Raw genomic sequence first — 15,166 nt, forward strand, 5'->3', positions numbered from 1 at the left:
TTCGGCAAGTTGATATGAATTTAGCAGTAAAGAACTAAATCTCTTTGGCGGCTTAAAAGGCTGCATGTATTATTTATCCTAGAATCGTACTTATCTTTTTCCTACGTGCACTTATTTCGTCACCGTACGGCCTAGAAGTAGCATTTTTAATATTCGTATATTTTAAAAACGTAGGATGACGAACTATATAAAAGCTATAGATTTATAAAATGTCACAACACGTTTCCAATGAAACGTAAGTAATCCCTAACCCTTCAAAATGATTGAGGAAAATTAGTCTGTTTATTTTCCGTGCCCTAATAACATAGTTAACCAAAGTGTCATTGACAAAGATAATGGATTATCATAGACAAACATCCTTCTAAAGATTAGTATTTTACAAACTACGCACCTTTGTTGAGAAATATTTTTTTATTATGATACATTGTAAGGTTGATTTTCGATACCTTAATTAAATAATTATTCTTAATTTAATATTTAATTTGTTTTATTTCTTCTTTTTATTTTAAGATGGACGCCCATAGCAAGGCACACTTGCAAATGCCTTCCCACGCATTTAACGACTATTTACCTACATTTTTCCTTGGTTTTCACCGTAGTTTTAATTAAATTTAACCGAATTTGTATACTAGTACTGATATTTACCCATATTTATGGTTACCATCGTCGTCGTTCAACCCATAGACGCTCACTGCAAGGCATAGGCTTCCCCCAAAAGGTTTATGAAAGATATACCATAATCACCACGCTTTGTATGCGGGTTAGGGACCGCTTGGTATAACACCGTCTTTTTCGTAACGTATATTCAGAGGACGCTACTATACTACACTGCTCATTCTTTGGAATTTCATTTCTGAGTAATGCCAAACCTGTATAATAAATGGACAAGGTATGAATTTTAATGATTGTATCTCGAGAATCCGCGACTTACAATCGCAAGTCTCAGTACCCTACCTACCGCTGGTTTACCACTGCTGCTAATAGTATTTTTATCTTAATTAAAATACCCTCTCAAAAGTAGCCATTGGAAAAAAATATTGTAATTGTTATAAATAAAAAACCTACACGAGGAAAACACTAATAAAGCATCAAAATTGAAATTAAGTTTTCTTTTAATTTGTTCATAAATATAACAATAAATAATAAAATAATCTTAAGTAAAGCTTACGCTAATTTTTAATTTATATTTTGCACAAATATCACGCTTTTTCCGTATTTTCGCTGTTATTTGACTCCTCTGTGTCTTTTGATTTCGTTGGTAGCGGACCGTGTTTCCATCCCTCCGGGTATCCGTATTTCTTTACATCGTCCCACCATAATTGTTCGCCTTTCGCAAAAATTAGGTAGACGATGTTGGTAGCTACCAGTACCACTAAACAAACCCAAAAGGCAACCCTCCATTGCTTAAGAGTAGACTGAAAAAAAAATTCACTTTTATAATAGTAATAAGGAGTATTAATGATAATTTAAAGTAATCATAATATCACATATTGTTTAAAATATTAAATATTTCTTTTACAAAAATTGGCATCACTAAATAGACATTTCATTAATTAACATATCTGTTAGTTTTTAAAAAAAAAAAACACAACAATTTGTTTTCCAAATATTAATTGCATTTAATGTTGATGATTACTTCAAGTGAAGAAAAAATAGTACATTGTACGAAAAAATTGACGAGTTTGATAACTAAGAGGTAATATTTAATAAATATTCTAAAATTATAAAAAACAGTGGTATTATTTCTTTACTCGAAAATTGTTTAATTTTATATTTCTTTACGTTATTTTTTATTATTTTCATTGCGTTATAATTTTCAGTATTTTGCATTTATTTATGAAAACGTAAATAATTTTAGAATGTAATTTAAAAAATTTCCATTTAAAGTATGTTACGTATTAATAATTAATTCATAATTAACTTGAAAGTGAATTTGAAATAAATAGTTCGCAAATTGTGTCCGCGGGCCCCTGTTCGATATTGTTGAAAGTAAAGGCAGAAGAACGCCCACTGCTGGACATAAACTTCCCCATAGATTTTCAATAGAGACGGTTCGTATCTGCTTGCATCCAGCCTGTAACTGGAACGGGTCGTGTTCCCCATCCCAGAACCTTAATGAGAGATAAGAGACTAAACAAATATAGATCTTCAAAAATGTTACTTACATCTGGTGTCAATAAACCTATCAAATATGGTGATATTATGCCGGAGATTGCCGCAATACCGTTAACCATGGCGGTAGTAGTACCAGCGTAGTTAGGCGTAATATCGAGAGCATTGATCTTCATTCCACTGTAGTAAGCGCCCATGAGTGTCATCGCAAAAATGAACCAAAAAACTGCTAAAGTAGTGTCGCAGCCAGAATATGAAGCGAGGATAATGCAAATTCCGGGACCCGTCGCCGCTAAAATTTAAATAGTTTTTAATGACTTGGCCGTTTATGTTGTAGGTACATTAAATAGAACCGAATAACATCATGTTTAAAGTTAATTTTTTACAATTAATACATTATGAAAACACTTTTTGTCAGTTGTAGAACGTCAACTATTGGATATAAACCTCTCCCAGAGATTTCCAATACGTACAGTTAAAAGCGTACTGCATTCAACGTCTTTTGACAACTTTTGTCACCTGCCCACCTTGTGAGTGGATATTCTACTCTGGTCTTAACAGCGCATGATCTTAAGTCTGGAATCTCAAAGGCCCAACGGCCATCTGTTCTGCGCGCTATGACGCTTGCCTTCTGTCACTTCAATTTGCCAATCGCCGAACTGTATATGCTGGACTGTCTTTTGTCTATGCTTCTACTCTTTCCTAATTCAGTATCGTAGTCAAATATCAGCACATAAATGACTTAATAACACGAAATGATAATATTAACTAGCTCTTCGGTTAGATTTTATGCAACCAAAAGTAATTAGCTCGCTGCGTTGAAATAAAAAATATATTTTATATCGAACACTTCAAGTTTTATTAAATATGAAATAAATAAGTAAATTTTACGACAGATATAGTATCCAATGCAGCTAACGCGGGAACTTGTAATCATATTTTCTAAAATGTACTACAGAATATCAGAAAAATTAAAGTTAAGTATCTTATTTCGTTAATTTGAAATACAAGTTTTTAAAGTTCAGAACGGCTCTTTAAAAAAAATTGGCTCCTATTAAAAGTTAAAAAAGGAGAAAAGTTATTTCAGCGGAATACTCACCAATTGTAGTGTAAATTTTCCGGGCATTTCTAATATTATGGTAGCCTTTCTTAACGCAGAAGTCACATAAAAGTCCAAAGAAGAACGATGCGATCCACATAGCAACATAAGGTATTGCAGATAATAAGCCAGCTGATTTAATATTGAATTTTAGAACATCGGTCATGTATTTAGGCAGATCTGTGACCATCGTGAAGTAACCCCAGTCGTGACCGATCTATTAAAACACACAAAATATTTTGTTATTATGATATTAACTTCTTTCAACGCTAATGTAATTTGACAGTAATTTAACAGTAAATTAACAGTATCTAATGTTTATGCTGTCATTAATTATTTATGTAAAAAAAACTTTATGTCGGTCTCCTTGATCTTAACTATGAAAATACAGAACCTTTAATCAAAATCTTTTATAACTGTAACGACATCCCCACATACATACAAACACACAGAATTTACGTTTACTTTAGTAGTTAGTATATGTGAAAATTTTCCTTCGTGTATTTGTTGCATATAGTTAATTGTTAAGTTTATTTATATTATTAAATACAATTATCAGTGCTCATAACACAAGTTAATTCTATCATGATCAGGGGGTTACTATTTATTTTATCTGTTTACAATGTCAATGCTACTTTTACAATATATACTATGGTACACCTTATTAAATAAGATAGCGTATAAAAAGCTTTTTCAAAATTCTGAATATTAAATATTACAATTTAGGGTTGTACTACTAGGCCTGTCGCATTTTAATAGTAAAAAATATTTATTGTTACAAATTTCAGAGTAATCACTTTAAACAATGCGATTGCAAATAGGTTTAAAAGATTTTAGAGCTTTTTGATGCCAAATCGGTTGTTGATCTCTTTAAAACTTTTACAGCTATAATCCGTATAAAATTACCCTAAATATATGCACATAGGTTCAATAAAATAGAAACTTATAAAAATAGTATTAGTTATAATAATTGATTGACTTACTGCTGCAATAATGAGAGACCAAAGTGGTACTGATCTTAGAAGCGCTTTCCACGGGACCGGGTCCAAGTCCTGCTTCTTGCTATGTATGAGCGAATCAACATTTTCGTTCAAAAATTTCTTTTCACTGTCTGATATATACGGATGAGTATTCGGTGTACTGTAGCAGAGGACCGTCTGTAAAAAAATCAAATTTTAATTATTCATAAAACTAAATCATAGTGCAAAAGTAGAAACGATCTTTTCTGATCTATTTTTTTATCTGTTAATATGCATGATTTTAATTAGTAATGGGACCGTTAAAAAGGTTAAAGAAATATATTACATATTTTACAGAAAAACCGATTGATTTTTACCGCTCCGGCATTGAAAATTTGTATACTAGATGGGAAAATATTGTTAATATGGAAGGCGAATATGTTGTTGATTAGAAATAAAAATTGTTAAAAATGTTGTCGTGTGAATTTAACTTAAGAAAGCAAATTACTTTCCGATTCCCCTAATAGATAACACCAAGTCTTATATAAGGTAAAAAACCAAAAAAATTAAACCTTGAAGAAAATACTATAGACCTGGAATATTAGGTATCACTTTATAAAAAAATGATATAAAATAAAAATTTTCTAATACACACCCACAACAAGAACCACACTAGGCCTAGTCCTCCGAATAAATAGAACACATTTTCCCAAGTGCCCTCGTGCATGATTAGACCGGAGAAGTATGACCCAGCAATATTACCAATCTGTGCACCACCGAACACGATTGCTCCCATTCGAGCTCTTTCTTCCTTTGGCGACCACCTTGAAACCATCGCCATTAAAGCAGGCATTGTTGGGCCCTGAAATATCAATAAATTAATTCAACAATGATATTTTAGATTGGGTAAGTATAGTAATTCTTCCCCGTAATTCGTGTATTTTTACAATCTGTATTCTTTACCCCAACTTTTTTAATTCATGGATATAAATTTCTAATTATTCCGAGGCATGAAGCTGGCTAAGTTCAAAAAATCTCTATCAGATGGAATAAGGTATGAAAAAGCTCGTAGGCGAACGAAAGTAAAGGATATTATAGCTCAGCGGATTTTCAAACTGTGTTATTGGCGCAGATGCATAAGATTCTGAAGCGGAGACCACGGAGCGATAATCGCAGCATAGGACGACCGCCCATAGGTTTGACTGACCTTGTACAAGTCAGTCGGAAGACGCTGAATATAGGTCGCTTCCGACAGGTCATATTGGAAATCCATGGAAAAAGCCTATGACTAACAGTTGACGTTCTACGACAGAAAGAATGATGATTAAATAAATGATGGATAACCGTATATTTATAGGCACATCTTCGATAAATTTGTTGACAAATTTTCACGTTCTATATTATTACATTCTTTCGTTGTAATAATATATAGAACATGAAAACTACTAAAAAAGTGTAATAAAACTAGCTTTTCATTGATTTTATTTTATTGATTTGGACGCTTTAATACGCGATAATTATATCGAGAACGAAAAAAAAGCAGCTATAAAATCATTTGAATATTAGCTATATTATAATGAATAATATTAGCATAATTCTAAGAACTGTTAGAGATCATAATATTAATGACAGTTGTCGTGGAGTTTTTTCTCGTACTTGACTTGATAATCTACTAAAGTGATGTTTAATTACATAAAACGCGAAACCTCAACCTAATATTTAATTGCATTCCGGACGAAACTAACCTAAGAGTACAATAGAATAGTCGTACCAGCGGATGAAAATGAATAATTAGTAACAAAAAAATTACCTCTCCAAAACCTTCAACGACCCTGAGTATGAAGAGTGCAGTTGCTCCACCGAGTTTGACGGTAATAGGAGTAATAAAGGTACAGATTGCAGTTGACAATAAGCCAAGTCCGAGCACCCATTTGCCTCCATAACGCTCCGCCAACATACCGCCAGGAATATGTGTTAAGACATAGCCGTAGTAGAATGCGCTGAGAAGCAAACCTTGTGTTGCTTCACTCCATTCAAAAAGAACGACCTACGAATAACAGGAATCATTTTTTAAGGGTTTTTCATTCTATATGTTACTTGTCAAAGTTCGTGTATCGAAATCTAATAATAAAAAGATGTTAACTGTATATAAAAAATTAATGAAAACCAGAAATTATTTTTATAAACAAATCGCATCATCATTATTTCGAATTCTAGGTTTCAAGAATTTTTCTTTAGAATTTACCACAGGTAAATTACGACAATTAAAAATTAAATACACAATGAAAACAGTTTTTCTTTTTAATTTTTGTATCAGTGTTTCACAAATTAGAGTAGAGTGACCTGACCTAACATGTCTTTTATTAATCTGTAACGTTTTTTGACACAAAATATTTCTATTATCTCATTTAATATTTGGAATGCAGCCTTCTCATTTTTGTTTTTATTCACGTAATATATCATGTCATCGTGTGTCGTAGTAGCAAACACTACAGCCAGAGATCCGTATGACATTTAATCATATTTCAAGATAATGTATTTAACTAGAATTTAGATAAAAACATATCACGTAATTTCGCACGTGCGTTTATCTCATCGCGTCAAGAGGTTTCTCCTTCAGTCTTTTACTTTTTCAATAAATATTTTTTTTATATAATTTACATTGACGAACACATATATAAATAGAAGTAAACGTAGTTTGATGGGTAAAATAACCAGTAAAATTACTAACTGTTACTTTGATTTATCTTTTTAAAAAATAGCGATACTGCGCACATTACAATAATTGATATTTCTGAATCAAATAGCGCCCAGGACTGGTAAAGTTCGGGGGTGGAGACCACAGACCGGTAAATGACGTAGCGTACAATCTTAAGGTAGTCTGGTAACCTAGTCCAGGTTGATCGCTTCTTATCGATCCTATTAGAAATGTATGGAGAAGGCCTATATCCATCAGAGGAAATAGACATCGTCCATGTCGAGGACTTCCTATGCTTGAAAGGATGATATAATGATGACGATGATTTTTGACGCCTAGGTCAGTGATAGTAACATGATAATTGGCAAGAATAACCTTTGCATAAGCATTGCATAAGCTGAATAATTTTAATAGAATTCAGCAGCACTGTATTATTACGATATTATTGCTTTCATATTTAATTTCATCAACACAGTCTCTTATAGACTCCTACCAACTGTAAATGGTATCTTTTATTTTTTGCCGCTATTTAACAGGGGCATCTGTGATCTGTGATCTAACAGAAAAGTAATTACGAGACAATGCTTCCGTTTGCACTACATTGAATTGAAGAGTTTCGCAGACTTTTTGTAAAATAAAGATTTATAGTCTGTATCTTAAAAACTATTATTCAAAAGTTACAGTGAGTTTGCTATTACAATATCCTATATAACGCAACAGAATGCACTTTTGATGTAACATTAGGTGGGATCAGAATGTAATAAACTATTTATCTATGTACACAATAAATACTTACATCGCCTTCATATAAGACAAAGGAGCTATAAAACTATTACTACAAACGGTACTTACTTCCTCTTGTCTGTAATAATTTTGAAGGACGGTTACGCTGGTGTTTGTGACAACATTCATGTCGGGACACGCGTCCGGGTCATAATGTGCATCGCCTTCAACTGCTACTGTCTTTTTCACCATTTGCGTGATGGCGAGATTCAAGCATACTCGCATTGTGTAAGCATTGGCGATAGCTAGCAAAGCCATTATAGCCAATACATACCGCTGGGGTATTATAAACACTAAAATAGAAATATACTTTACAGGTATACATTAACATAATATTGAACTTTAGAGAAATTAAATGTGTAATTTATAAGAACTACTATATTTGCGATAACGTCATACATTTAAGTCTTAAATAACCATTGTCTACCTGATATGCATATAATGTAAATATTTACTGCAGTTGGTATAACGTAATAATTCTGGATACATTTACACTCATCATAAAACTATCTTAAATCCAAAGTTTTTACCAATTAAAAAAAAATTATTTACATTTTTTTAATTTAATTTAAAAGTGTCACAAAGCGCAGATTTAATGTTTTTGAAATATTTTCTACCAAACATCCCTACGAGATTCAAAATTTTTGTTATCTTTCTGTCTGTATAATAAATAATTTTAATTTTTAAATAATTATTCGCATAGTTAGATCAACATTCAAATTAAATAACTTTATAAAATTATCTACGACTTTAAAAATAAAATTTTTCAAAGAAATAATTCAAAGAAAATATTAATTTTCTCAATAAATAAGTGAAAATGTTATTTTATGTGTATATATGGTAAAAGCGAATAAACCTTACATTATCATTTAAAAAAAAATTAATAATGTATCTTATTTTATATTTCAGCAATTAAACCTTGTCTCGTGATTTAAATAAGGTTGAAAAAAATTACTCACGTTTTGATAAAACGAGTCTCCATCCTTTAAGCATTTTGTCCTTGTGCCTGAAATCAACAAATTCACTCTTATTAAATATATTCTTTTCATTAGACACCATATTAATGTTTGTATCAACGGTTTATTTAATGAGCAACAACTGTCACTTTTGGTCGCTAAAACAATAGTATTTGCGAGACGCCACAAAGACGACTATTTGATGAAAAGTTAATAGGGAAAAAATGTACCGATGGTGTGTACCCGAGCGAATAAGTTCAGTTTTAAGTTGTTGTACTTCTACATGCGATTTTAATCGCTATCGTTTCAAGAATAAAGTTCATTTTGTTGTAAATTTATGGACCACAAAATCATTAATCATGTTCACGTCTGCACAACGCTCAATGAATTATCGTTACCGGAAAACAAAAGGCGGAAAGGTCGCCATTCGGTTAAAAGATTTTTTTTCAAGCAAGGTTTGTCAAATCTGACACAAGATTAAAACTCCATCGTTTAAAAAAATTAAAGTTACGTGATTCCTTCGTTATGCTGCGAAATGTTCCTACATGAACCTCACTACAAAAAACCTTTAGTTTTTCTTTCTTAACGGTATTATTTTTTTATTGAGGCTTCTTTAATATACTTCTTATTCTTTATTGCTTAAAATTTGTTTTTGTTTTACTTTGAAATTATAAAATTGTAAAATAAGTAATTCAATGTAAATATATAGGTCACGAGTAAAATGAAATTGCTAAATAATTCTCTTGAGCGGTGGCAGCTTATTGAAGACTTATTTTGGTACAACTTCGATTCCTGTATTTATATTGTCGTACTTAAGAACATTGTTTTTGGTAACAATTAATGTCGAGAAGAATAAATTTTCGAAATTTATCTAACATCCAATGTGTTGCGGCCTTGCATCACAGTTCCTTACTCTCAATTTGAGAAATGGCATATGTATATGTGTATTCCAATAGAAGGAACGCCACAAGATTAATTAAATTATAGTTAATATGAATATACACTTTTAATGTTATGAAATTAGATTGGGATCTTTCTTTCAGTCTAAAAATATTAACTTTCTTACTTGCCAAAATACTAAAAAAAAGCATCGAATGATGGAAGACCAACATTAACAAAATTAGATTTATGTAAACGTTTTTTAATTTACATAACTTGTGTTGAATTCATAAGAGGTATGTTTCTTCTAATATTTATTTCCATTTTTATCTTATGTATATATACTTCAACCTTGAGTGGGGCAATGTGCTTGCATGTTTAATAATAATGATAATATTCTAATAAGTTTTCCTTTCATTTACTTAATTTATTGCATAATAATACCGATCCGAAGTCCATATAATATTAAACAATGTTAACAACTAACGTAAAAAGGTTAGTACTCTTTACCAGTGTAATTCATTAATATCAGATGAGCCTCCAACAAAATTATATCGTATTAATAATTTTTAAAGATTACATGCAAATAATCTTAAAAATCGACGAGTATTTATCCTTATATGTTTAAGGTAAGATTACCTCATTTACCGTAGGATCACAGCTTTTATATCGTAAAATCCAGTAAAGTAATAAAGATACTTTTACATTACACACGCGTTACCTTGTTCTGTTACATGTTTTCTTATTGGAATAATGTCATCGACGTAAGCATTCATTAATTAAAATAAAACACGACCAAGACATACTTAAGCTGATGTTCCGATTAAAGTATGTCTGGGTCGTACCTTAATAAACATATATTAATTAATACCGAAAATATTTTTATAACTTTATAAAATCGAACGTGAAAATTGTCATAAAAATTTGAATTTCTAAATCATAAACCAAATCAAGTTTAGAACGAATCGGATATAATAATATCATTATAAATTGTAAGGGTCCAGTTAAATCGCTTAAGTAGTTTAATTAACCGTCGCTCTATTCGTCGACCTTATTTACAACCAGCTAAGCCCTGGTACCTAGTCTTCCTAGTGTCACTCCTACACCTAGTGTTGAGAGTGTAAAATTTTCTAGCAGCTTGTGCCTTATCTTGAAGAACCGCAGAAGCTTATATTGCACTTTACAAGCCTTATAATTCACTATTAAACAGAATCACTTTTTCCCAATGACATTAACTGCGTTACTGGGAGTGAAGAGGCAGAATACTCAGAACGCTTGACGAGGCAGAACTATGACTCGATTAGTGACAATTATAATGTAAAAAATTCAAGAAGTTTATCAAATAAAACCTGTTAAAAATCTATTCAGGAGTTAGTTAAATAATAATAAAACATCGAAGTGAATTGCAGACCACCATCCTTAATACGGTATATTAAGGATATTATAAAAGTAAACACAAAAAAACCTGTTTCAATTGGATGTAGACTCTTTTCTATTTAGGACGCGTTTGGAACACTCGTAGCTTCAAATTGAAGGATACATTTATGGGGAAAACAAAATCTAATTTTGGTTTCTTTTAGATTTGGCTCTTCTAGCACTCTTCTCATGACTTACATAAATTATCCTACATAGATAATAATGTTAATAAATTTCTAGATTTCAGCCGAGATAAGGGGTGGAAGAAACTCCAGTAATGCTTCTGCCATCAATAATAACATAGTATGTGGAAATATTAAAAAATATAAAAAACAAGCGAAAATAAATGGTTCAAATTGATTTTATTAAAGACAGATCAATAAGTAATTTGAAAATAATAAATATTTAATACCTATAAGACTTAGTGAACATACATTTTATTCAAAATACTGTTATAGATCCAGCATGAATGAAAATTTTATAAACAAATAAAAGAAGAACGTAATTTTCTACTATCGATCTGTATCAATACGATAAGATTGATGATCATACTTTTTAAAGTACCAATGTCAAATACTGACGGAAATTTCTGTTTGCATCGTCACCTGTGTAATACGTAATAGATATTGACTGCTCCCGTAATAATAAAATGCTTTCAGGTTAAATTAAACTAAGAATATGATTTTTTTTAAATGCAAAATGAGCACGTTACAATGAACCAACTAAATCAAAACTTTCATAAGCTAAATCCTTCCTATTTATATTGTTTATAATGCGTTCTCCTATTACCTATAATCATGTTTTATGACCATACTGCAATCTATATTATTTATTCATACATAGAAATAAATCTATGTTTCCCTTTGCGATGACGTAAGTCGAAAACGATTACCAATTTCCCTTAACGTTTTTCATGTAAAATTTTATAATGCTTCACAGAAAATTCCTACTCATAAAATTTTAAAATTGCACTGAAACATAATAATTTCTACAAAATATAATAGCTATAGAAACATTGCGCATTTAATAGTTCGCCGAGTCAGCTATGTACACACATTCACATCCAAAGAGCTATATACACACGCCTATTAGCTTAATCAATACGAGCAATGGTAGCAAGAGTTTGATTCCGGGATAAAATCTTATATAATTTACACTTTGTGCATAAATTATAAAGAATTGCCGCTGCTCGCAAACAAGTTTCTAGAGAATGAACAGCAGCGTTCTCTGTATACCATAATACCACACTGCGATCGCCAACCCGCCTGCTGAATGTGACAATTATGGTATATTTCCTGCCCTCATGAGGATAAATAAACCCATGCCTTGCTAACTTTAAGGGTATTTTTTTAATATTATACAATCACATATACTTTCATTTATATAACTGCACTGCACTGCAAAGGATTCATATCACATGAAAATTTTACGAATCGCAGTTATCAACTGAGTTTTGAATTTTAAATTGTCGACACATTGGTCTCGAGTAGCATAATGAAAATGTAAGATTATGAGGAAGTTTTTCTTTTAACGAGTTAAAATCGTACGCAAGATCGATCACCAGTCTCATCTTTAGAATCACCGAAAATTGTTTTTATTTTTTTTTTTTTTTATTAAAATCAAAACTAGTTTATATTTTGTTGAGCTCTTGTTTCTAATTATTATGTCTCTCTGTATGTTGCAGGTTGATTACGCTAGCGTATTAAAGAGAAAAATTAAAAAAAAAAAACGCTTTCTTGCTATAATGCTGAAAGATAATATTCATGATATTTAAAATTTCAATTATGATTTTACTATGATATGGGATCATTAAAATCAAATCACATGTTTATGTCAGATTAACAACATTCTTAGATAATATTTGTCGGATTTGCTATCTTTATTGTCTTTACATATGTCAATAAAGATAAATAGTTTTTGATGCGTAGGCGTACAAAAATCTCAAGGACACAAAAAATTTTTAGTATTATGAAACATTGTTTGATAAAATCTTTAAAAAAATACTCACATTGCAAGTCGTCGTGATTTTTTAGAATAATAAAGTGTACTCACTTTACACTTTAAAATAAATCCGTGACTTACACATAACCCCTAATACAATTCTTTACCAAGATGTGTAGTTTTTGAATGGTAATATAAAATGAATAATCAACGTGTGAGGTTGTACACGACAGTGCCTTGACTGAACATCGCGTAGTATGGTGTAAAGTCATCTAACAGGACTAAATTAACGACAAATTCTTATTGGCGATTTAATTTCGCTATAAACATTTTACGTATATTTGGTTTTGTTAAGGATAAACAAAACGTTTGACTAATAAGGTTAAGATAAATTTCGGAATATCATTAAAAAATTAAATACTAATGAAGACCAATGAGTTAACTTATTTTCGTAGTGTTAAAATGTAACCCGGAACTCTATCGAACATGGAAAAAAGGTTACATTTATCACAGGCCTTTAAGAAATTATATATTTAGGCTTATCCTTGGAGTGTCAATTTAGTAGCCGTAACAAATATTTTTAAAAAGGGAAATGTTTTGTTTCATCAATCAAAAACGAGTAATAATGTATAGATATGCAACAAAACTCGAAAATTTATTTTTAAAGTTCCAGTTCTCTACAAATTAAAGCTGAATTTTATCTCTGCAGTATAATTACGCTGCAAATACGCTGGTAAACAATATAGTTAACTTAGTCAATATTGTAAAGTTAATTTAGCTTATAATATTTAGCTTCTTATAGGGTGATTGGTTGAGGGTGCAAAAGCATAAATGGGGCTTAAATATGAACTTCAGCTTTCAGCGTTCAGCAAAATGATTTTAAACTTTAACGACTGTTTTCAACTGCCCGATGCAATGTGACTCCAAAATATGTTACATTATTTTTTATTATATTGGAATGCGATAGTCTAATAACTTCTGATAGTAAAAAATCTGTAAGGGCAAATAGTAAATATAACCAATGAAACAAATAAAAATCTGAACTTTAAAGTCGATTTTATTTACTATATCATGATTAGGTTATTTATTAATTATAAAACCGATGATTAGAAAAAATTGATTGAATTAAGAATACATTAATTGAAAGAAAATTAAAGGTTTTACACCTATTACCAATCACCCTCCTCAAAATAAATCTTTTTAAAGTTAATTTAAGTTATTAAAAATAAGTAAAACCAGGCGTAATGCAATATTAGTCTTACTAGTTTGTCTAAAATACCAAATATTTATATAACAAAATGTAAATTGTGATGATATTCATACGTTCTTTGCTAAAATATTTGATTTACGTTTTGTGATTAATTATTTATTCTGCGACTTTTTTTTACGCGATAATGCGATGCGACAATGTTTATTTTTTTAATCGTTAAAATATATAACTTTTTCGCTAACACTTTAGTAATTATTTTTTTAACTTGAAAGGATTTTGTCATAAATTTAAAAATATAGTATATTATTTCTATATTATGAAATAGTATAAGTAGAAAATAATGCATAGAAAAATATCTCATTAATATTATTATAAAATTGTTTTTGATCAGGTAAAAATTCAGGATTCCCATATATCTCAATTACTAATGAACCAAGTACTTAAATTATTCACTAATTTATTTGAAAAATTATTTAAAAAAATATTGATGGAGCAAAATATATTCTTCTCATTTATCAAATCCCTATTAATTAAAAAGTATTATTTAATGAAATATTTTCATTTTAAATTTATATTATAAACAAAATTTCATATTCACTTACTATTTTGTTCTTTGTCTCATGCGGATCGATCTTCTTTGTAAGAGAAACAGCCCTGAGTGATCTCTTTCGCGTAGTTTTGCGTAGTTTTCGGATACTTATCCCTTTATCAAAATGATTGACGTTATCGTCTTCATTGGATGTGTTTGATATAACGCCGATTTTATTGCTATTACCCCCCCTTAACTTATTTATATTTTGTTGTCAACGGACACTAGTTGAAGTTTACTTAGTCTATTAGTTTTTATATCAAAATTCCAAAGGCCATAAAAGAACTATCACATCATCAAACTCTAAAATATTACCATATGACTATGCATTGCAATATTATAATATAAAAGTAAATTTAATTTTATTAATTAATTTTATTCAGAAGACCTTTTTGATATAAGATGAAACTCTTAAGATTCTTTTACTCGAGACTTATTGCAATCTCTCTCATTACTCTTCGAAGGTACAATTTTGTGTCAATTAAATTTTATCCTTTATTACGTTTAAAAAAATATTTTGGCTT

At 30.3% G+C, this 15,166-nt stretch overlaps 1 protein-coding gene across 3 annotated transcripts; it reads right to left on the bottom strand.

The window, feature by feature from the left end:
• Positions 1–1,101: 1,101 nt before the first annotated feature.
• LOC137932498 (putative inorganic phosphate cotransporter) lies at positions 1,102–14,703 on the bottom strand. 3 transcript variants are annotated; one of them, XM_068776142.1, is made up of 9 exons: positions 12,985–13,003; positions 8,611–8,657; positions 7,721–7,944; positions 5,981–6,217; positions 4,826–5,032; positions 4,195–4,368; positions 3,212–3,428; positions 2,166–2,404; positions 1,102–1,415 (listed from the first exon to the last, which is right to left on the bottom strand). In XM_068776142.1, the coding sequence occupies exons 2-9, from the start codon at positions 8,642–8,644 to the stop codon at positions 1,200–1,202; spliced, it is 1,548 nt and encodes a 515-aa protein (XP_068632243.1). In that variant the 5' UTR covers positions 8,645–8,657; positions 12,985–13,003; the 3' UTR covers positions 1,102–1,199. The 3 variants fall into 3 exon arrangements, with proteins under 3 accessions (XP_068632243.1, XP_068632241.1, XP_068632242.1); XM_068776140.1 differs by lacking the exon at positions 12,985–13,003 and adding an exon at positions 12,911–12,948; XM_068776141.1 differs by lacking the exon at positions 12,985–13,003 and adding an exon at positions 14,656–14,703 and having other exon boundaries at positions 1,103–1,415.
• Between the last annotated feature and the right edge of the window lie 463 nt (positions 14,704–15,166).

This window comes from Battus philenor, unplaced genomic scaffold (assembly GCF_028537555.1).
Source record: "Battus philenor isolate CCGP_79_NKW_IND1 unplaced genomic scaffold, ilBatPhil1.0.hap1 SCAF_9, whole genome shotgun sequence".
Classification (NCBI taxonomy): Eukaryota; Metazoa; Arthropoda; class Insecta; order Lepidoptera; family Papilionidae; genus Battus; species Battus philenor.

Coding starts and splice junctions, on each gene's coding strand:
- LOC137932498 (XM_068776140.1), bottom strand. Junction 3,429..4,194: donor GGTCTCTCATTATTGCAGCA/GTAAGTCAATCA, acceptor GTGTTTTAATAG/ATCGGTCACGACTGGGGTTA. Junction 2,405..3,211: donor GAAAATTTACACTACAATTG/GTGAGTATTCCG, acceptor TTTAAATTTTAG/CGGCGACGGGTCCCGGAATT.